The sequence below is a fragment of the Pelodiscus sinensis genome, unplaced genomic scaffold (genome assembly GCF_049634645.1).
Source record: "Pelodiscus sinensis isolate JC-2024 unplaced genomic scaffold, ASM4963464v1 ctg68, whole genome shotgun sequence".
In the NCBI taxonomy this organism is placed as follows: domain Eukaryota; kingdom Metazoa; phylum Chordata; order Testudines; family Trionychidae; genus Pelodiscus; species Pelodiscus sinensis.
In genome coordinates this window covers 171,264-192,537 of record NW_027466009.1, presented here as the reverse complement: position 1 = coordinate 192,537, position 21,274 = coordinate 171,264, and the positions used below count along the sequence as shown (strand labels likewise).

General features: G+C 53.7%; 2 protein-coding genes across 9 annotated transcripts; one reads left to right on the top strand and one right to left on the bottom strand.

Moving 5' to 3' along the window:
- Window positions 1–1,394: 1,394 nt before the first annotated feature.
- On the bottom strand, window positions 1,395–6,133 carry LOC106731965 (uncharacterized). Of its 5 annotated transcripts, none has more exons than XM_075918088.1 (4): window positions 5,996–6,133; window positions 3,578–3,712; window positions 2,818–3,147; window positions 1,395–1,864 (listed from the first exon to the last, which is right to left on the bottom strand). In XM_075918088.1, the coding sequence occupies exons 2-4, from the start codon at window positions 3,687–3,689 to the stop codon at window positions 1,593–1,595; spliced, it is 714 nt and encodes a 237-aa protein (XP_075774203.1). In that variant the 5' UTR covers window positions 3,690–3,712; window positions 5,996–6,133; the 3' UTR covers window positions 1,395–1,592. The 5 variants fall into 5 exon arrangements, with proteins under 5 accessions (XP_075774203.1, XP_075774204.1, XP_075774202.1 ...); XM_075918089.1 differs by lacking the exon at window positions 5,996–6,133 and adding an exon at window positions 5,761–5,892; XM_075918087.1 differs by lacking the exon at window positions 5,996–6,133 and adding an exon at window positions 5,231–5,511.
- A 95-nt stretch (window positions 6,134–6,228) lies between these two features.
- On the top strand, window positions 6,229–20,801 carry LOC106731963 (killer cell lectin-like receptor subfamily F member 2). Of its 4 annotated transcripts, XM_075918090.1 has the most exons (7): window positions 6,229–6,364; window positions 7,329–7,554; window positions 17,371–17,460; window positions 18,204–18,380; window positions 18,845–18,999; window positions 19,463–19,575; window positions 20,074–20,801. In XM_075918090.1, exons 1-7 carry the CDS (start codon window positions 6,338–6,340, stop codon window positions 20,195–20,197), a joined length of 912 nt encoding a protein of 303 aa, XP_075774205.1. In that variant the 5' UTR covers window positions 6,229–6,337; the 3' UTR covers window positions 20,198–20,801. The 4 variants fall into 4 exon arrangements, with proteins under 4 accessions (XP_075774205.1, XP_075774208.1, XP_075774207.1 ...); XM_075918093.1 differs by lacking the exon at window positions 18,204–18,380; XM_075918092.1 differs by lacking the exon at window positions 19,463–19,575 and having other exon boundaries at window positions 20,074–20,204.
- Window positions 20,802–21,274: the final 473 nt, after the last annotated feature.

The window sequence follows — 21,274 nt, the reverse complement described above, 5'->3', positions numbered from 1 at the left end:
ACATCATTCTTCCACCAAGAGCTGGTGCATCATGGGTAATGTAGTCTGCTCCGGGTGTCTGGCTGATAGTTCAGAATGAGCTACATGAGACATCACAACTACAACTCCCATGTTGTCCTGGAGTGAGATTTCCAATTTCAGATATTTCCGTTTTTCATTTTGTTTTTGCCTAAAAATGTGATGTTTTCTGGGGAACCTCCCCTCCCCAACACACATGCACCCCCGTCACACGTATACACACCCATCAGGCGTGTGGACCCGCCTACATCTGTGTTTACACACGTGACATGTGCACACCTGCAGCCAACCAGGCAGTATCTGTGCTACAAAAATCTCTTAACGTCTTTCGAAGCAACCCCGTGTTTTATAGGTTGAGGATCATAATGGGAAAGTGCTGGGTATCTTGACCTCACAGACCGCAAGCATTCATCTCAAGCTTTGCAGATCAGCTCTCAAATCACATCTCCTTTAGTCTCAATGCTTGTTCTGTCTAAGCAAGAGTCATTGAATTTTGATGAATTATGATGACTTTATGACACAGACCTTTTTTATTCCTTAATGCATAATAAATACACGTTGCCTTTAACGTGCCCCCTTTAAAGTGCTTTGCACCCCAGGCTGGTCTGACCAGGGCAGCGGGACAGCTGCATCACATGGTCACATAGGGTCAGTTTGCATCTTCTCTGACTCCCGTTTTCTCTCTTCCTTATTATGTACATTTACAGTCATTCCAGCCAAGCTCAGCCATTGTACCAGATGCCGTATAACCTTACTCACAGTCTTTACCGGGAAAGGTTTCTGATCTCAATACAGGACAGGCGTATTAGCCTCACTTTTCAGAAGGGGAAACTGAGGCATGGAGCAGTGCAGTGACAACCCGTGGGAGTCTGTGGCCAATTTAGGGATAGACTACAGTCTTGTAAGAACAAGACTCATGAGAACATAAGAACGGCCATACTGGGTCAGACCAAAGGTCCATCGAGCCCTGTATCCTGTCTGCCGGCAGTGGCCAATACCAGATGCCCCAGAGGGAGGGAACACAACAGATAATCCTCATGTGATCCCTCCTCTGTCACCCATTTCCAGACAAACAGAGGCTGGGGACACCATTCCTACCCACCCTGGCTAATAGCCATTGATGGACCCAACCTCCATGAATCCATGTCAAAGTGTCATCGCTAGGGTTCAGAGTCAATATCCCCACCGGGTGGTATTTTGGCTTGACACGTGGGGGAGAACATTATGACCCTTTGATCCCTCTTCTCACAAAGACTCCCAAGAACTATCCCACAGTCTAGTGCAGGGATGGCCAAAGTGCCAAGATATTAGTGGATCCAGCTGTTGAACCAAAAAAAAAAAAAAAGACTATCCCTTTAAGAAGGCTTTTTAGTCTCAGCAGTCTCCCATCCATGGCTGCCATTTTGGATCCACAGGGTTGGCCACACCTGTTCTAGTGCAAAAAATACCCAGAATTCAGTGGGCCACAGGGCACCTGGGCTAGCCACCCATAATGCAATTGTCTTCTCTCTACTGGGAGCATGTGACTCTGCACTGCTGTGGTTTCCAATGTGTGCGTTAGCCAGGTAGGATTCCTACGGAGGCGAGCCTTCAGGCGTATGGATAGTTAAGGGTATTGGGGGTGGCCCTCTGTGTCCCCCCTCCTGTGACTGATTTGGGGGGTTGCTCGGCACGTTTGTAGCCTCCTTTGTTTCTGCCTTCTTGGGCGCTCCCGGCCATCTTCGGCAAATCACGTACTTTAGCTTCCAGGCCACCCCAGCTAGCACCACTGGAATGAGAAGCAGGATGAAAAGCAGGTACCATCTCCAGGTCACAGGATCTGCCGGATCTGTGGGATCTACGGGATCTGCAGGCAAAGAGAGAGGAAGTTTGCCCCAAGACTGGCTACTACAGCGGAGAGAAGGGGCGGTCGGGAAGGGGGAGTTCTTTGGGGGAAAACATGGATGCCAATGGGAAAAAAAAGTTCAAGTTCGTCCCATTTTTCCATGGAACATTTTGGCTGGAATGAAGGAAAACATTCATTGTGTTTTACCAAATGCTGCCACAGAAACATTTGACTTCAATGGGGGGGAAAAAAAGAAAGTTAATTTTCAAGGATCAATTTTGATTTTAATCATAAAAAAGGTCATATCTGTGGAATTTTTCCAGGGAAAATTTGGACTTCAATAAAAAAAATAACCCTGTTATCTTCATGGATATTTTCCTTTAAAAGTTTTGATGTTAAAGAAAGTTTATTTGCATCTCAGAGTGCAGGCCCTGAACTCCATCCCTATTGGCTGTTTTGCATCCTTGCGCCTTCTCTCAGAAAAACCAACTTGGACTGAGGCCTTTTGTTCCTGATCAGTGTGTCTATTGGGACATTGCTCTGAAAAGTTTTAAGGCATTGGCAGTTTGTTGTAGTAGCCTCAGACAGACGGAGCAGTGTCGTCCCTGGACCTCACAGAGGTTTTGGGATGAAATGTGGTGTTCCCTTTGTAAATTGTGCATTTGTGCGGTTACTCAGGAATACCAACCGGCTGATTAGCAGAGTGTCCACAGCTAGGTATTGTGTGTTTATTAGTGGTGCACATTCACATGCACCTTGGTGCACATATAAAATTATTCCGCACATGGATGGCAAAATACACACCGAGGGGAAAAAATTAGAGGGACCATTGATGAATAGATGGTGGGGTTTTAATGTTTTCATTCAGGGGTCTGCACTGAATTGCTTTCCTCCAACTGAGATGGAAAATTCCCTCCCCAAAAAACTCTCTCTTATCAAACAATGACACTGAGCCGCCCAGGGGCTGAATTTACCCAGCACGGTCAGATGGAGCCAGGCCAGGCACTTCCCATCCAGATCTTGAAACTTGTAGTCTCCCTCATCTTCATGGCTCACGTTCTGTGCCGCGAAGTTGCCCCCGGACAGGGAGACCCGGCCCTGGAAGAAATCCAGCAGCTGTTGTGCTGTCTCGTTGAAGAAGCTGTAGGCATGGTCCCAAGTCCGTGAGGCATTGTGCCACTTGTAAAGGTCCACTGTGGGGGGCCGGGGAGATGGGAGCTGTAGGTGCAAGAAGCCACCGCTGGCCACAGAGCAGTGGGCGTGGGAGCAATTGCCAGCACCTAGAAGGGACAGCAGAGAGGGACCTGTGGGTGAGACAGGAGAGATTGAGGTGGATATGCATGTAGCATACCCAGGTTCCAACCCCACGACCGGGCGAGGAGTGGGGTCCAGTGGGTTAGAGTGGGGATGGTTGTGAGCCAGGACTTCTGGGTTCTCCCCCAGTTCGGTGTCAAACATGCCCCTGTAATGCCTGCCCTAAAAGAGCCCAAAAGCCAGTATCAGATTTATCAGCCTCTATGCTGTTCAGCCACCAGAGGGCAACATAGGGTTACCGAAGATAACAACCTACTGCTGCTGCTGCTGTCAAATGGAGTAGCCCTTTTAGTTCAAGCAATAGAAGTACCTCTGGACACACCCTACTGGTGACCTGTGTTGGTGGGGGCCGTGACCTCAGTGACACATTTTCTGGAAGCAGGCAGAGAGTTTCAACAGAGCAGCCGGCGTCTCCATTACCTGGCGGGTCAAGCTGGCATGGGGTGGAGAAACCAGCCCTGGAGAGCAGCAGGAGAAGAAGACAGCTGCATGCCCATCTCGTCCAGCAGTGCCCTGCGAGCCAGAGATCCATGGTGATGTCGGTGGAGGCCAAACCTGGGAGAGAGAACCCGGTGAGAGGGATAAAGAGGGAGACGGGGCAGTGGGCAGATAGTCTGGGAGATGGTCTCTTCCGACCTGCTGTGTAGAAAACTTTATCATATGCAGCTAAGAGCTTCCGAAAACCTATCACTCGGCAAGGCAGCGCTGCTACTGATGGACAAGTGCCCATTGGCTAGTTCATATTTTGTTTATAGGATTGCATTCTAATTGGTTCAAAATTGGTATGCCGTCAGTCCTGCATAACTCTCTGTTAACCAGAATATTCAGTTAACCGGCACCCCCCTCCCCATTGTGCTGGATAACAGAGCTTTTCCGGTAGACATCATATTCAATAGAACATACGAAGCTCAACGACAGAGGAAAAGTATTGTTCCATCATATACCAGTCCAAATAAAAAGATACCAGCCCTGGAGAGCAGCGGGAAGCCCATCATAGAAATGAAATGACAGGGAAGCCCATCATAGAATCATAGAATACTAGGACTGGAAGGCTACGTCTGTAAAAGGGATGTACATTAGACGTATCGCAACTGCTAATGACGCGGGGATTTCAATCTCCCGCGCTTCATTAGCATAAGAAAGGCTGCCGCTTTTTTTCCGCACGGAACTCTGCCGGAAAAAAGCGCCAGTCTAGACGCTGATCTTGCGGAAAATAAAGCCTTTTCCGAAAGATCCCTTATCCCTTATTTCAAGTTTTGCTGTTATGGGGGAGGAGGGGGCATGTGAGGGTTTCTCAAAAAGTTTGGGAACCCCTGGTCTAGACCATCCCTGATAGACATTTCTCTAACCTACTCTTCAATATCTCCAGAGATGGGGATTCCACAACCTCCCTGGGCAATTTATTCCAGTGTTTGACCACCCTGACAGGAACTTTTTCCTAATGTCCAACCTAAACCTCCCTTGCTGCAGTTTAAGCCCATTGCTTCTTGTTCTATCCCCAGAGGCCAAGATGAACAAGTTTTCTCCCTCCTCCTTATGACACCCTTTTACATACTTGAAAACTGCTCTCATGTCCCCCCTCAGTCTTCTCTTTTCTAAACTAAACAAACCCAATTCTTTCAGCCTTCCTTCGTAGGTCATGTTCTCTAGACCTTTCATCATTCTTGTTGCTCTTCTCTGGACCCTCTCCATCAGTCTGATAAAAGATGTTATCTCGCCTGCTGTGTCTCTCTAAGATCAAAATGTAACATTTCGGTTTTTCCCCCCCAGAAAAGGAGATCCCAGCAAGTCTGTTCCCGCCCAACAATCGGAAGACGGTGAAACTCTTTTTCCACTGACGAAAAGAATTTGTCCCGCTCAGTGGAGGAAGTTGTGCTACCGGAACCAAGTATCTGTGGGGCTCCGGCTGGGAATGGCTCTAGGGTTGCTTATGATGCGGCTTCTCTAGATTCGGAGGTGTGGGAGATTGCACAGGAAACTGGCCGGCCACAGAGTGAACATGTTCAGGAGCCCGGATGGGCAGACGCTCTCGGCAAAGCAAAGGCTTGGAGGTGAGCCAGATTGATGAATTACCCAGCTGAGAATTGGACTCTTCCATGCCAACCCCACACGGGGGAGGTGGCTACTGTAAATCCCAGAGAAAAGGTGTCACCGAGGGGTGGGTGGGTCACTGGGCCCTGCCTCTCCCCTCCATCTGCAGCCAGATGTGACTTTCAGCCGGCAAGTGAGAGAGAAGGTCTGTTTGTGGATAGGGACACAGCATAGAACAGACTTGTTAGCACAGGAACCAGAAGCAGCCAGCCCCATCCATCGTGGGGAGAGGGGGGCCCCCAGGCTCAGAGACCTGACCCTCCCCCTACACCGCAAGCCAGCTGAGAGTGACCCACCCACCTTCCAGGTCCTAGGTCCCTCCTCCGGCCTTTATCCTCCTTCCCGGGCTCACGGTGTGACCTGGTCGTACCCCTCCCTGCTTAAATTACCAAGGGAATCAGTCACTGTGTTCATGCTGAGGCTGGGATAGCTGCCTGCAGTGAGACTCACCCCCCCCCCCCCAAATCCTCATCCTGCATTGGTGCGGTGCGCAGGGAAACTGAGGCACGCACAGGACAGTCGAACTCGCAGGCCGCACCCACTGCCAGTTCCTCACTGCAGGAGCCACAACGTCCCTGGATCCTGTTGGACAGTTTTTTTGTTTTTTGCTCCACAAAAAAATCCTTCGTATGCCCCATAAAAACAACATTTTGTTTTGGTGTTCCTTGGTCTGAAAAAGTTTAAGAAGCACTGCTGTTGGAGAAGCTCCAAGAAGGACCCAGGAGTGGAAAGTCCCCCCCTTCTCACCTGTGGAGGAATCTGGCTTCTCAGCTTGGTGCCTTCCCTCGCGGCCGGCGGAGGCTGGATTCCAGCTGGCAAAATTCGGAGTCCAGGCCCTGGCGCAGGAGCCGAGCTATATATAATCCCTGCGGCTGCTTTTCCCCTGTGCCCCACTGACGTGCTGCTTGCAAACTGCAGCGGAGTGACGCGCAGGCGCTGCCAAACTGCCGCTGGAGAGGAGGAAGGAGATGAAAGATCCTCAAAACCACAGCAGGGTGCAGGGTTGCTCAAGACATCACATGGTGACCAGAGATCTTGCCCATGACGCTTGCGTTGGACTCCTCCTCCCAAACTTTATGAACTGGACTCATGGACACAAATATACGTAACTCAAAGGTGGGTTGAGCGAATTATTTCACGTAACCCGTCCATCTTCATGTCATGATTTGCTAGTTCTGTTTATCTTGCTCTGTTGTATGTATCATGGGTGTGTGGAAAATTAGACACATGAGCTACGTCTACACTGGCATGATTTTCCGGAAATGCTTTTAACGGAAAACCTTTTCCGTTAAAAGTATTTCCGGAAAAGCGCGTCTAGATTGGCAGGACGCTTTTCCGCAAAAGCACTTTTCCCGGAAAAGCATCCGTGGCCAATCTAGACGCGCTTTTCCGCAAAAAAGCCCCGATCGTCATTTTCGCGATCAGGGCTTTTTGGCGGAAAACACTACTGTGCTGTCTACACTGGCCCTTTTCCGGAACAGTTTTCCGGAGAAAGACTTTTGCCCGAACGGGAGCAGCATAGTTTTTCCAGAAAAGCACTGATGATTTTACATGAGATCGTCAGTGCTTTTCCGGAAATTCAAGCGGCCAGTGTAGACAGCTGGCAAGTTTTTCCGGAAAAGCGGCTGATTTTCTGGAATAACTTGCCAGTGTAGACACAGCCATGGAGTGGGGAATATTTTGTGAGTTTCCAATGTGTGAATGGGAGACATGGAGGGTGTTTCCTGCAACTTCTAGATGTGCCACTGTTAAAACAATCTTTTGTCCTTAAGTCTGAGCAGTTGGGAGGGAGGGGGTCTCAATTCGTTAACAAAAAGAAAAGGGACACAGAATCCTAGGTCTTTTGGCTGGGCTGCACCTGAAGGAAGGAGCAGGAGACCCCAGGTTGGGGGAGACAGCTCTGGTTTGGAGTGGCAGCTGGAAAAGAGGTTTTAGGGCAGTGGTTCCCAATGCACCCGCCGAAACGTCTGAGCTGGCCCCGCCCGCTGCGTGTGGCACATCTCCCCTCACTTCCCAGGGAGGTTTTTAGCCCAACCCTCTCCCGGCAGGAATGATCGCGAGTCCCAACTCTGTGCCTCAGTTGCTCTTTCAGGCCTCGTGCCATCTTGACTCCCTGCTTGGAAACAGCAGCTCTGCAGCCAGCTTCACCAGGAGCAAACGCCGCAAAACCGCCAAGCACTGCACAGCTTGTGGGGAGGAAGAAGATCAGAGGCTCAGGGTTGTATCCTGCTTCCATCCATCTGCAGAGGCTTTGCTGAGCGGGAATTCAGCAACCACGGAGCTCCAGGATGCATTGATCAGACCAGGTGGGCATGTCGGCGGGTCTCCTCTGGCCAGTGACAGCTCCTCCAGAGGGGGGGGTCTAGGAATCCTGCAGCGATTGGCTAATCTGCCCCCAGGGCAAAATTTTCTTCCTGACCACAAGATCAAAGGGGTGGTGTCATGCCCTGAAGCATGAGAGTTATTTAATAGAGATATGTAATACCTTTAACAACGGGCTCTTCAATCTAGCAGAAAAAGGTGAAACATGGTCCAGGCGTTGAAGCTAGACAAATGCAGGCTAGAAATAAGGTGTACATTTTGAACAATGAAAGTCTTTAACCATTGGAACAATGGACGGAGGGTAGTAGTAGATTCTCCGTTATGGATAAGTTTGAAATCAAGATGGGATGTTTTTCCTAACAGATCTGCTCTAAGAATTATTTTGGGGGAGTTCTCTGGCCCTTGCTATCCACGGGGGTCAGACTGAGATTGCAATGAGCCCTTCCGGCCTGAGAATCGATGCATGTGCGGGCAACCTGTGGAACTCCCTGCTGCAGGATTTCCCAGGGGCTGTGAATTAGCAGCGTTTCACGGCGGGTCACACCTCGATGTGGAGAATGAGACTCCGCTTGCTTGTTCCACTCATTCTCCCTGACCCGGCCTCTGACCTCAGTGCTGAGGGTGAGGAGCTGGTGTTTCTTCTGTGCCCCAGCTAGGACAGGCTCACATGGGGGGCGGGAAGTTTGTGCATTTCCCCTTTCCCAGCAGGGCAGGCTGATAATTCCACTGAGTCAGCCATGGGAAAACCCACCTCAGCTCCAGCTTGGCTTAACAAGGAGATCTTGCACGATCTCAAAATAAAAAAGGAGTCATATAAAAAATGGAAAGTAGGACAAATAACAAAGGATGAATATAGGCAAGCAACACAGGAATGCAGGGGCAAGATTAGAAAGGCAAAGGCACAAAATGAGATCAAACTAGCTACAGGCATAAAGGGAAACAAGAAGACCTTTTATAAATACATTAAAAGGAAGAGGAAGACCAAGGTCAGGGTAGGCCCACTGCTTAGTGAGGAGGGAGAAGCAGTAACAGGGAACTTGGAAATGGCGGAGATGCTCAATGACTTCTTTGTTTCGGTCTTCACCGAGAAGTCTGGAGGTGTGCCTAACGTAGTGAATACAAGCAGAGAGAGGGTAAGTTTACAAGATAGGATACACAAAGAACAAGTTAAAAATCACTTAGGAAAATTAGATGTCAGCAAGTCACCAGGTCCTGATGAAATGCATCCCAGGATACTCAAGGAGCTGATAGAGGAGGTATCTGAGCCTTTAGCTATGATCTTTAAAAAATCATGGCAGACGGGAGATTCCAGAAGACTGGAAAAGGGCAAATATTGTGCCCATCTATAAAAAGGGGAATAAGAACAACCCAGGAAACTATAGACTGGTCAGTTTAACGTCTGTCCCAGGGAAGATAATGGAGCAGGTAATTAAGGAAATCATATGCAAACACTTGGAAGGTAATAAAGTGATAGGGAATAGCCAGCATGGGTTTGTGAAGAACAAGTCATGCCAAACTAATCTGATAGCTTTCTTTGATAGGATAACGAGCCTTGTGGATAAGGGAGAAGCGGTGGATGTCATATACCTAGACTTTAGTAAGGCATTTGATACGGTCTCGCATGATATTCTTATTGATAAACTAGGCAAATATAACTTAGATAGGGCCACGATAAGGTGGGTGCATAATTGGCTGGATAACCGTAGTCAGAGAGTTGTTGTTAACGGTTCTAAATCCTGCTGGAAAGGGATAACAAGTGGAGTTCCTCAAGGGTCTGTTTTGGGACCTGTACTGTTCAATTTCTTCATCAATGATGTAGATATTGGGATAGAGAGTACGCTTATTAAGTTTGCAGATGATACCAAACTGGGTGGGGTTGCGACTTCTTTGGAGGATAAGGACATAATTCAAAATGACCTTAGCAAGTTAGAGAAATGGTCAGAGGTAAACAGGATGAGGTTTAATAAAGAGAAATGCAAAGTGCTCCACTTAGGAAGGAACAATCAGTTCCATACATACAAGATGGGAAGCGACTGTCTAGGAAGGAGCATGGCGGAAAGGGATCTAGGGGTCATAGTGGACCACAAGTTGAATATGAGTCAACAGTGTGATGCTGTTGCAAAAAAAGCAAATATGATTCTAGGTTGAATCAACAGGTGTGTTGTAAGCAAAACTCGTGAAGTCATTCTGCCGCTCTACTCTGCACTAGTTAGGCCTCAGCTGGAGTACTGTGTCCAGTTCTGGGCGCCACATTTCAAGAAAGATGTGGAGAAATTGGAAAGGGTACAGAGAAGAGCGACAAGAATGATTAAAGGTCTAGAGAACATGACCTATGAAGCCAGGCTTCACGAACTGGGCTTGTTTAGTTTGGAAAAAAGAAGATTAAGGGGGGGACATGATAGAGGTTTTCAAATATCTAAAAGGGTGTCACAAGGAGGAAGGATAAAATTTGTTCCTCTTGGTTTCTGAGGACAGGACAAGGAGTAATGGGCTTAAAGTGCAGCAGGGGAGGTTTGGATTGGACATTAGGAAAAAATTCCTAACTGTCAGGGTGGTCAAATATTGGAATAAATTGCCAAGGGAGGTGGTGGAATCTCCCTCTCTGGAGATATTTAAGAACAGGTTAGACAGACATCTGTCAGGGATGGTGTAGACGGAGCCTGGTCCTGCCTTGAGGGCGGGGGGCTGGACTCGATGACCTCTCGAGGTCCCTTCCAGTCCTATGATTCTATGATTCTATGATTCCACACTCCCCATAGCGTTTCCCCCTGTTATGCAATTGTAGGGCTTGAAATAACCCCAGTCACGGGGGTCTCTTAGGGGGAAACATTTCCAAGAAAGTCCCATCTCTATCTCCCCCGTTCCCAGCATTGGAGTCTCCCCCCAACCCTTCCCCGCAGGGCCTTTTCCCCATCATCCCAACTAGGAGATTCTGGTTGTGGGACGTCGTTGGGAGCTTTGCATCGGGTCCTTACTCTGAACACTGGAGCTGAATGGCTAATCAATTTCCAAGTGACTTACTGGGCAGAACCGGATTGGTTCGGGGCGGGGGAACCAGAAGAGGAGAAGCAGGGAAAAGCCCGGGTCACCACATTCGCACTGCAGCTTCCGCTGGGCATCACTCACAGCGGGGTCTGGCTGTGCCCGGACAATGGGATGAGCCTGGAATGGGATTGGTTCTCTTAAAACCACACAGAAAAGAGACAATCACCTGGCAGATGAAAGGGGCTTGCTGGGGGCACCCCTTGCCCACATCCAGGACTGCCCCAGCTCCAAGTCTTTCCCCCCCCCCCCACTGGTGCCCTTTACACAGGGCGGGGGGGGGGATGAAACTCCCGCTCCCCAAATCTTAGGGGGACATTGCGGGTCGTTCCCTGTGTCAGGGAGGGAGGGGAAAGTGCCCAGTTTGCTGCATTCCTCACTCTGGCTGGAGAGTGCAGGGGGCAGATGAATCTGGACCTGCCCCGGCTGATGGCATGGAGCTGCCCCCGGGAGCTGCAGCAGCCAGGGAGAGAGGCTTCTCCACCGCCCCTGAGCTGCAGTGGCAAAAGAGGCCTGGGGGTGTCCTCTCCCCCCAGGGCAGCCTGCAAACTGCCCCTCCTCACCCCAGAGCGATGCTTGAAATGAAGGTGGTCGCCGCGGGAGGAGCGGGGGCTGGCAGCCTTCAGTTTGGGTTCCCGGAACCACAGCGCTCTCCCCGAAACGCCGCGTCTTGTGACCGGGGCAGCCCGCCAGACAGACCACAAACCTCAGTCACATGCTGGTCGGCCGCTGTGCAATCTGTCAGGGCCGTCGCCAGCCGGCCCGGGATGGAGAAATGGGCTAGACCCGCCCCTCCTTCCCAGCCCCGCGGGAGTGAATCAGCCGTAGCAAACCGGCTTCAGTGGACCAGATCCCCGAGGGGTGTAAACGGGTGCCACGTCAGAACGCTCATTCTGTATTATACACCCTGGACCGGAGACCTGAATACAGCCAGGATTGCTGGTGGGGGAGCCCCTCTCCCCCCGGTTTATACCCACCTGCCGGGGATCAGCATCCAGCCCCCGCATCTGTGCTCTGAGCTCAGCATCTGTGACGTTTTCATGTGTCAGGGACTGTCACCTGGCCATTGTGGGTCACTAAATTGGAAATTGCAGCCGGCCAGGCGACAAGAGCAATCGAGGGTCTGAAAATCCAACACACCTCCACCCCCCCAAGAGAGATTGAGCAGGCAGGGACTGTTATCGGAGAGAGGAGGGGACAGGATAAAAGTCTTATGAACGGGATGGAGACGGGAGATTGGGACTCATTCTCCCTGTCCCAAGAACCAGAGGACGGCCAGGATACATCTAGACAAGGGGCTATTTCAGGATCCCGGAATAACTACCCTGCATCTTTGAAAGACACCCATTCTTTCCAAGTATTTGTCAACATACCCAGCGTGCTATTTCCACATCCCAGTAGCCCTCATTCCACGAGGGTTAAGGGCTGTCTCAAAATAGCCCGTGGTTTCGAAATACAAGCACAATTAGAGACGCAGTTTGCACCACGCAAATTGCATCTCTTATTTCGAGCTTTGGGTGCCGTGTAGACGCACCCGCAGTGAAACCTGACGAGTACCTTCAAATTGGAGCAAAGGGAATAGCCGAGCCGATACAATATGACTCCAGTTTCAAGTTATCGTGCAGGAGGTCTAGGTTGGAGATTAGGAAAAACTGTTTCACTAGGAGGGTGGGGAAGCACTGGAATGGGTTCCCTAGGGAGGGGGTGGAATCTCCATCCCTTTTAAGTCTCGGCTTGCAAAGCCCTGGCTGGGTTGATCTAGTTGGGATTGGTCCTGCCTTGGGCAGGGGGCTGGACTTGATGACGTCCCGAGGTCTCTTCCAGCTCTATATTCTATGATACCACGCCGTGAGACTGCGGAACTCACTGCCACAGGAAACCACAGCGGCCAAGAACTTAGTAGCTAGTAGGCTGGATGAGTCCATATTCACATCACCCCTTTAATTTAGCTTCCTAAATTCATCCAGTGGCTCTATTCTCCCCTTTTCCCCACACTTCTGTTTTGAGAACCGTCTTTGTGCCTGATTCTTTTTCGCCCTCTCATTTGTGGCCCCCCCTACGAAACTTCACATGGAGGTGCGGACCCTGTTGGAAATCTTAGGCATTGTCTGTGAACCCCAGTGCGAGACACCAGTTGGAAACCTCTGTGCTGGGACATGAGACATTTTATTCGGCACAGATGTGATCCTGGGTCCGGCTATGCTGCCCGCCATTGATCAATTGGAGGTGGGGGCTCCCCACCCCCCAGCATGGCGCCCCCTGGTGCCACACCAGGGAAATGCCACCAGCCCTCATACTCGCTGGGACCCGGCGAAATACCTATCTCCCCAGGTGACCTGCCAGCCGCGGTTCCCCACCTTTTTTGATACCTTTCTGAACCCATTCACATTGGTGACGTTTCATTTGCATAATTGCATAGTCATGGCTTGCATGATGACTATGCAAATAACATGGTGCTAGTCTGCCCAAAGCCCCAGCCTCCTGACTCCCCCAGTGCTAGCCCAACCCCTAGCCCCCCCGACCCACCCGTCCCTCCACTCCCCCTTCATGCCAGCCCTAACCCCTAGAGCCCCCTGCTCCTCCACTCCCCCCCCCCCAGTGGCAGTCTCCAGCCCTCAGAACCCCCCAGTGCCAGCCCCCCCACCCCGCTAAATAGCATCCTGCTCTTTCCTCTCTGCTCCCACTCCTGGATCCTGAGCAGACGCGACCCCTCTGCTGAGCCGGCGGCCTGGCCCTCACGCCACTCTTACTTGCACTGCGCCCGGAGCCCTCCCCTGGAGGAAATGGGGTGGGAGAGCTGGTGTGAAATGAGCAGAAAGTTCCTCGCGGCCGCAGGCATGCACAAGTGGCCACGGTCCTGGCAGAACCAGTGGTTTTTCCCACTGTTGGAAATTCCCCCGGCCGGTTCTGGCGGATGCAGGATTCCTCTCTGCCTTGGCATTGCTGTGTGCTGGGAAGCAGCTGCCATGGCCCACCCCAGAGGTGGCTGCATTTCAGAGCTGGTGGCAGTGAGTTTTCCAGCTCTTGCTAGGAGCGATGGGGGTCATTGGGGGTGAAAAGAGAAGGGGAAGAAGATGCCAAAGTGCTGGGATTCAGCCCACTGGGTTTGATTCTCTGCCACAGCCTGCCCTGGGGTGCCCTGGGCAAAGCACTTAATCTGCACGTTCAGCCTGGCCAGGGGGGGGGGGGTCAATCTGTGGGTTTCGCCCAGACTCTGTGGGAGATTTCTACAGGAGGGGGCTGCATTTCCGTTTGACAACGTTTAGGGGGATGCACAAATGAAAAAAAAGATTGAAACTCACTGGAGTAGATGGAACCTGGTGCAGATCCATTGGGTCCATGCCGTGCCTCGGTTTCCCTATCTGTATGAAACAAAAAACAGGACTATGTAGCACTTTAAAGACTAACAAGATAGTTTATTAGATGATGGGCGTTCGTGGGCCAGACCCACTTCCTCAGATCAAATAGTGGAAGAAAATTGGCACAACCATATATACCAAAGGATACAATAAAAAAAATGAACACATGTGTAAGGACAAATCAAATTTCAGAACAGAAGAGAGATGGGTGGGGGGGAGGTAGATGCCTGTGAGCTAATGATATTAGCGGTGATAATTGGGGAAGCTATCTTTGTAACGTGTAAGATAATTAATGTCTTTGTTTAAACTTAAGCGTAAAGTGTGGAATTTAAGCATGAATGACAGTTCAGAGGATTCTCTTTCAAGTTGGGTGTGAAAAGGCCTTTGAAGCAGGATGCAGGTAATCAAGTCGTTGAGACACTGTCCTTTCTGGCTGAAATGGCAAGAAACTGTTTTTTCTTTGTGATCTTGTCTGATATCTGTTTTGTGGGCATTGATCCTTTGGCGAAGTGTCTGAGACGTTTGTCCAATGTACATAGCAGACGGACACTGTCGGCACATGATAGCGTAGATTATATTTCTGGATGCGCAGGAATATGTGTTCTTGATCTTATAACTCACTTGGTTAGGTCCAATAATGGTATCAGCAGAGTGAATATGTGGACAAAGCTGGCAACGGGGTTTGTTGCAAGGGAAGGTACCAGGGTTGGTATTAGTGTGGTATGTCCTGTGGTTGTTGGTAAGAATCATCTTGAGGTTAGGTGGTTGTCTATAGGAGACTATGGGTCTGTCTCCCAGAGCTTCTTGGAGTATGGTATCCTGTTCCAGTATAGGCTGTAGGTTGTTGATAATGTGTTGGACAGGTTTAAGTTGGGAGCTGTATGATGAGGCTGTGTCCTTTGGGGACAGGCGTCTGGGGCAGGGACTCGCTGTGTCTGCGCAGCGCCTGGTGCAGCTGGGGCCTGGAAGACGCGCAGACGATGTGGCTAAACACCCCGGCTGTTTGTGAAACCGACTGTATTCTCTCCCTTGGAGTCCCCGAGCTGGCCACTAGGTGACACTTCCGCTCTGCCAAAACTCAGCTGAGTTTGCATCTGACTCGGAGCTCAAACCGGCGCCAGGTTTCATGTGCCCGGGAAACCCCAGCCTGCAGTGAGGTTGGCAATCCCGGGGAGGAGCCGGGGGGAGCCGCCCCAGGGGCGATGTTGGGGGCATGCAGGGCTGGGCCACGCGGACACCTCAGCCCAGTGCTGCCTCTTCGTCGGTTTCTGGCCACAGACCCGACGCTCGCCCCGGCCCTGCCGTTTTGCAGAGGATCGGTGCCCAGGGGGGTTAGGAACCTCTCTGGGCGACCGCATGGCTGAGGCCCAAGGGGATAGAGGGCAGCTGGGGAACTGTGTGCTCCAGCCCCAGACACAACCCATAGCCTGACTCGGGGCCCATTCCTGTCCCAAGGAGCCTGGTGGATTCAGTGGGGCAGGCCGTGGGGTGAGCCCATGAGAATTCAGCCTTGGGGTTGTTCCTCACACGGGCAGCCGGCCAGACCCCCCTGGCACACACCAGACGTTTCTCCTCGCTGGCACAGGGGAGGGGAGACAGTGAGCAAAGGGAGTGAAATTTACAAGGCCCAGCTAGTCTTGGGGTCGGGGAGGTTAGCGGGGGGCAGGATTCTGGGCCGCGGGAGAGGCCGGGGGTCTATCGCCCGGCTCCCCCTCCCACCGGCGGAGACATGGGGGAGAGGCGGTAGGTCAGAGGGGCCAGTGGTGCAAATTTCACTGGCCACCTCGGGGCCCGATTCTGCCCCCCCGGGTCGCTCCTGGGGGGCCCCCTTTGCCCCATCTACAGGCTGGGGGGCCCCTCCTGGCCCGGAATAGAGATAGGAAGTGGGGAGGGGAGCCAGTGCTGGGGAGAGCAGGGAGGAGCTGGTGGGAGGTTGCACAGGAAGCTGAAGCTGGGGGGGGATGCGTGTGGGGTGGGTTGCTGGTCACAGCGTCCGGCCTCAGGGCCTGCTGCTGCTGCAGGAGGCGGCTCAGGCCTGGCCGCCCTGCCCCCACCCCGATGCAGCCGCCCGCCGCCCTGATGCCAGGGTGAGGGGCTGTTTGCCTCTGGCTAGAACGGGTTTCCCGGCACCGACCCCCTGGGGAAATCCTCTGCTCTGCCCGCCCCCGCCCCGATCCTGGGGCCGACCGGGGCGACTGCCTATCCATGCCATGTGCTAAGGCCCTGACGCTGTCCCTGGCGCGCCGGTTCCTGACACTGTGCCCCTCACCCTGGCATCAGGGCAGCCGATCCCCCTGGGGCAGGGGAGGCAGCGGCCCCGGGGAGGGGGGAGTCTGATGCTACTTGGGAGCTTGTGCAGGGCAGAGCCAACATCCGCCCGAGCTGCGAGAGGCCCGTGACCTTCACCCCACCAACCACACGGCTTCAGCCCTGCATCTCAGCTTCCTGTGCAATCGCCCAGCCCAGCCCTGCCCCCCGGCGCCCGTCCGCCCCGTCACTGCCTCCTCTTGGCGCGGATGGAGGACGAGGAGGGCTACACGGCCTTGAACCTGCGGCCCAAGCGGAGCGACATGGGTGACTCAGCCCCAGCCGGGAACCCAGGTAGCGATTTCACCCCCCACCTGTGGCTCTGCGTCCCGGCAGCAGGGCCAGGGTGGGGCTGGTGCCCCAGAGACGGGCCGGGGGGGCGGCAGAGTCTGGCCGGGCGGTGGTAATTCGGGGTGGGTTAGTGCCACGGAGAAAGGGAGAGTATAACGGGGAGCTTTCCCCTCCAGAAAGGTGGGTTACTTGGGGGAAACTGAGGCACAGGGCAGGGAAAAATGATTAGACCCCCGTTCCCTTCCTGGTGCCAGGAATAGGCCCAGACCCTCCACCCCAGCCCATTGCTCTGACTGGGTAGACCCCACTCCAGACAAGAACCCAGAAGGCCTGGCTCCCATGTCCCCCGGCTCTAGCCCCCCTGAACCTCACTCTCCTTCCACACCAGAGACTCTCACAGAAGCCTGGCTCCCGGCCCCATCCTGCTCTAACCATTGGACCCCACTCCCCTCAGAGCCAGGGATAGAACCCAGGAGGCCCGACCCCCAGCAGATCTCAGTTCCGGCCCATTCCTGGTGATAGAAACCAGACCAGGTTGACCAGGCCTCCGGAGCAGCAAGTCTGGGGACTCATGGGGCAGAGGCCGGGTCTCAGCCAGTGGGGCAGGCTCTCTGCAGGCCCAGGCAGCGTGGGGGTGTCAGTAACAAGGGGGTCACGTTTCCAGTCTGCACCCCAGCTGTGTCGGCTCGAAACGGCCTCTCTCCTGTAAGTGACAGCGAGACCTTGGTACCATCACCCGACTCCCAGATCTAGAATGGCTGGGTCTTCACCTGGCCTGGCTCTGCTTATGTGTCCCTGCAGGTCCCCGTCGGAGCCCGGGCTGGCCCCAGATCGCTCTGGGGGCCGGGAATCTCCTCCTGGCCGTGGCGGTGCTAATGCTGGCGCTGTGCGGTGAGTCAGTAGAAGTTGCAGCGTGTCAGTCTGCAGGGTGGAAGCTGCCCTGGGGGAGGGACGGCCATTGGCATTGAGGGGTAGCATAAAAATCAGTGGTTAGCCTGTGGAACTCCCTGCCACATGATCTAACCCGGACCATGAGCTCAGCGGGGCTCAGTGAAGGATCAGGATACGTATTTGGGAAGCGAGGCCAACCAGATGGTCAGGACCCTACAGAAGTGTTTCCCATTTAGTGCTCCCCCACTCCCTCTTAAAGAGACAGAGTCTATTTTCCAGCTTTTTTTTTTTTTGTGCACTTGACAAATTTTACCCTGGCAATCCTAGGGATGCCTTGAAATTCTTTTAAGATGAAAAGGGTTTGGTGGCCAAACTAAATTGCTGCTCATCCCGGAGAGGGGATACCGGGTTAGATGGGCCCCGGGTGTGAGCCCGTCTGGCAAGCCTGAGGAAGGTGGTTTTGCGGGAGGGGTGTTTGCATGGCGAGAAAGGATGGAAAAATGGGCTGGGTTTCACGGAGGCCCATGGGATTTAGACACCTAATTCCCAGTGATGTTCAATTCCCGTCACTTTTGCAGACTTTCCTTGGTGGGCTGCTCCGAAGCCCAGGGGAGTCAGGGGAGATGAGACCGAACTGATTTTTGGGCAGTACCTGGATTTCTGCCGGGCTCTGCTGGGGCTTTTACCCACCAATCCCCGTCACACTGACCGGTCCCCTCACTCCTACCCACAATGCTTTGCAGTTTTCCACTTGGTGCCCGAGAAGGGCTGGACCCCAGAAACCCCTGGGAGCGGCGGAGCTGGGAGCAGAGATGCAGCGACACCCCCTGGGAACGAGGACCCCAGCCCAGCAGCCTACAGCGCCCACCTGGAGCGTGTCCGATCCCAGCTGTGCCCCCCGGCCCAGCCCGGCCCAGCAGGTAACCCCAGCGTGGGTGTGTCTGAGCCCCCCACTGCCAGGGGGAACCCAGCTGCTGGGCCAGGCCGTGGGGATCCGGCAGGGCAGGGACACGCCGCCCCCTACTGGCTGCCCCACACTCACCCCCAGCCCCACTCAGAACCTACCTGTCTCCGCTAGGCCTGGCTGCAGGATAGCGCCACCTAGTGGCCACGCCCAGTACTGCACCAGGGATGAGTCGCCCTGAGCCAGTCCCCAATGTAGGGGGCAGGTTGCAGGCTTGCATGTGGTGCCCTGTGGGTTTTCTCCGCCGCAGGGGGAGATAGTTTAACACTGAGCAGCCTCGAGGCTGCTCTAGCTGATGCCAGGGGCCAGGCAAGACCGATTCTGAGGGAGCCCCAAAGGGACTCAGACCCGTTTTCTCCCCCTGGAAGGGAGGAGCCGGAAGTGGGTCTCAGAGCATTAATGGGGCCCGTCTCTCTGCAGGGGGCGCCGGGTGCAAACTCTGCCCCACGGACTGGCGGCTGCGCGGGGACAAGTGCTACTGGGTCGGCACGGGAATCAAACCCTGGGACGAGAGCCGCAGCGACTGCGCCGCGAGGGGCTCCCAGCTGCTGGTGATCCGGGACCAGGAGGAGCTGGTAAAGGAGCTGGTAACACCCCAGCTGGGGCTGCCCCTGCCGGGTGGTACCCTGGGCACAAAGCCCTGGGGACTTCTTAGATACATGCCGGGGAGGAGGGGAAAGGATTTGGCAGCCTAGGGGATTTGGGCACCTGTTCCTAATGCTGATTAATAACGGGGTGTCCAAATCCCCTAGACAGGGTCGACGTTCCCCGGCTGAATCACTAGCCCCCGGCGTCCGAGAAAGAGCAGGGAGGGCGGGAGAAGGGATGTGTGGGCAGGGCCGGGGAGCTGTATCTGGGGCAGATGAGGGAGTGGCAGGTGTGGGGTGATGCCGTGAGGGGTGCACTGGGAGCAGAGATGCCAGGATGGGCAGACCAGGGGAGGGGCATGTCTGGGGCTTGGCAGACAGACTTGGGTTTGCGAGAGAAGAGGCAGGCGCCGGGTCCGGTCCCCAGCTGCCTGTCACCCTCTCCCCGCAGGCGGCCCTCCAGAACCTGACCCAAGCTTCCAAGCTGATGTGGGTGGGGCTGTCCCTCCTCCCCCCAAGGAAGGCCTGGACCTGGCTGGACGGCTCCCGGCTGGACCCCACCCTGTGAGTGATTCCTTGGGGTTGGGTGGGAGCAGATGGTGCCGTGGGGCAGGGACAGGTTGTCTGGAGGGAGCCAAGCAAAGGGGCCAGACCAGAGCCCTGGGATCTCTGGAGAATGGGGTGAGGGTGGGGCAGACAGGGGGCCAGGTGGGGAGGAGCCATGAGGCAGATGGGAGATGGGCCAGGAAGAGCGTGTGACGGAGCCGCGGGTAGGGTTGCCAGGTGTCCGGTTTTCTCCTGGACAGTTGGATATTTTGGCCTCCTGTCTGGTAAAAAAAAAAACCCAGAATACCAGCCATGTAAATATCCGGTATTTTCTGCAAGGGCAGGGGGAGCGAGGAGCATGGTCGTTTAAAGGCGCAGTGACCTTTTTTTTTTTTTTTTTTGGCTTAATAAGTTTGGTCTCCCCTGGTTTTTCCCTGCCTGTTTGGGATTTTTTGCAAAGGTATCTCTCCACCCTACCCGCAGACTCTGACAGGGGCCCTCTGCTGTGTCCCGCAGGCTCCCGGTGTCCGGCCCGGCCGAGGGGAGCAGCTGTGGGGCGGTGAAGGGGACTCGGCTTCACTCTGACACCTGCAGCTCCGTATTCCAGTGGATTTGCCAGCGCGACGCCATCCCGCTCTGAGCAAGGCAGCTCTGGCCCCGCAATAATGGGACGGGGCCGTTCGTCAGCAGAGCAGTTGCTTTAAATCTGGCATTTCCACTCCTTGGATCTCCCATGGTGCCGGTGCTCCAGATCGGTGGCTTGTGTGTAACAAGATGGAGTCAATGACCTTTGACCCCAGAACTCCATCTTGGCCTTTGCTCCTCCTGCCCTGTCGGCCTGCCCTTGGGACATTCAGTGACTGTTTGGGAGTTGGATCATCCCCCAGTGGCCAGAGGTCCCTTTACCTCCCACTCCCGCCAAGGGAACATTCAAAAGTCGTGACCGATATCAGCCAGCTGCCGTCTAACCCCTAGCTGCCACACAGAGTTGTCTATCAGCACCTGCCAGAGAGGGAGAGACAAGTTGCTTCTATGTAGTCACCATCACTAATCACCTGTCACCAATGTTCCCTCTAGTCTTTTTTTGCTCACGTGTGGAATAAATTTTATTATATGCACCAATGTGTGTGGAAAGTGCACCACCAGGAGAAACAAAAACCTACCTGTGCGGGCTTTGCTCATCAGTTGTGTTGCTACTTTCTCCCCTGTTTCTCCCAGACACTGTGTGTACTTAATCCCTAATAGACCCGTCTTTGGTTCATCCTCTGTCTCCTTGTTATTTGGGGAGGGTTAGGGTTAGGGTTAGGGTTTAACACCCCAGTGCTTGGGTTTAGTTTCCCTGGTCTAACCGTAAATAAAACTGGCCCGACTGAGGTTTGACAGTGTAGACCAGCGTTTCTTAAACGGTTATGCGGTACACTGGTGTGCCGCAAGGCCGTTGGAGGTGCGCCGTGGAGAACAACAGAGTTCAAAATTGCTGCCCGGGCAGGCAAACTTTTTTTTTTTTTTTTGCTCAGTAATATTCGTGGTGGAGCTACTCCAGCCAGGGTCATGTCACCCCTCCGGCTGGGTGACCCCAGGAAGCATCCTGGTCCCCCCAGTGGGGCAGGGCGGTGCCAAGGGTGGGGTTTCAGGAGGGCGGGGATGGCAGCCGCCATGTGCCCCGGGAGGGGGGGGGGGTGCGGAGGGTGTGACTAGCCTTGCAGGCTGTTCCCCG

Excerpts from the sequence above, each read along its gene's own strand:
- LOC106731965 (XM_014573200.3), bottom strand. The coding sequence starts at position 3,887 with ATGGGCACTTGTCCATCAGTAGCAGCGCTGCCTTGCCGAGTGATAGGT. Across the intron at positions 3,148-3,577 it reads ATGCCAGCTTGACCCGCCAG|GTCCCTCTCTGCTGTCCCTT; the intron begins GTAATGGAGACG and ends TCTCACCCACAG. Across the intron at positions 1,865-2,817 it reads GCTCCATCTGACCGTGCTGG|ATCCCGTAGATCCCACAGAT; the intron begins GTAAATTCAGCC and ends CTTTGCCTGCAG.
- LOC106731963 (XM_075918090.1), top strand. The coding sequence starts at position 6,338 with ATGGACACAAATATACGTAACTCAAAG. Across the intron at positions 6,365-7,328 it reads CAAATATACGTAACTCAAAG|TTGCTCTTTCAGGCCTCGTG; the intron begins GTGGGTTGAGCG and ends TCTGTGCCTCAG. Across the intron at positions 17,461-18,203 it reads GCTAATGCTGGCGCTGTGCG|TTTTCCACTTGGTGCCCGAG; the intron begins GTGAGTCAGTAG and ends AATGCTTTGCAG.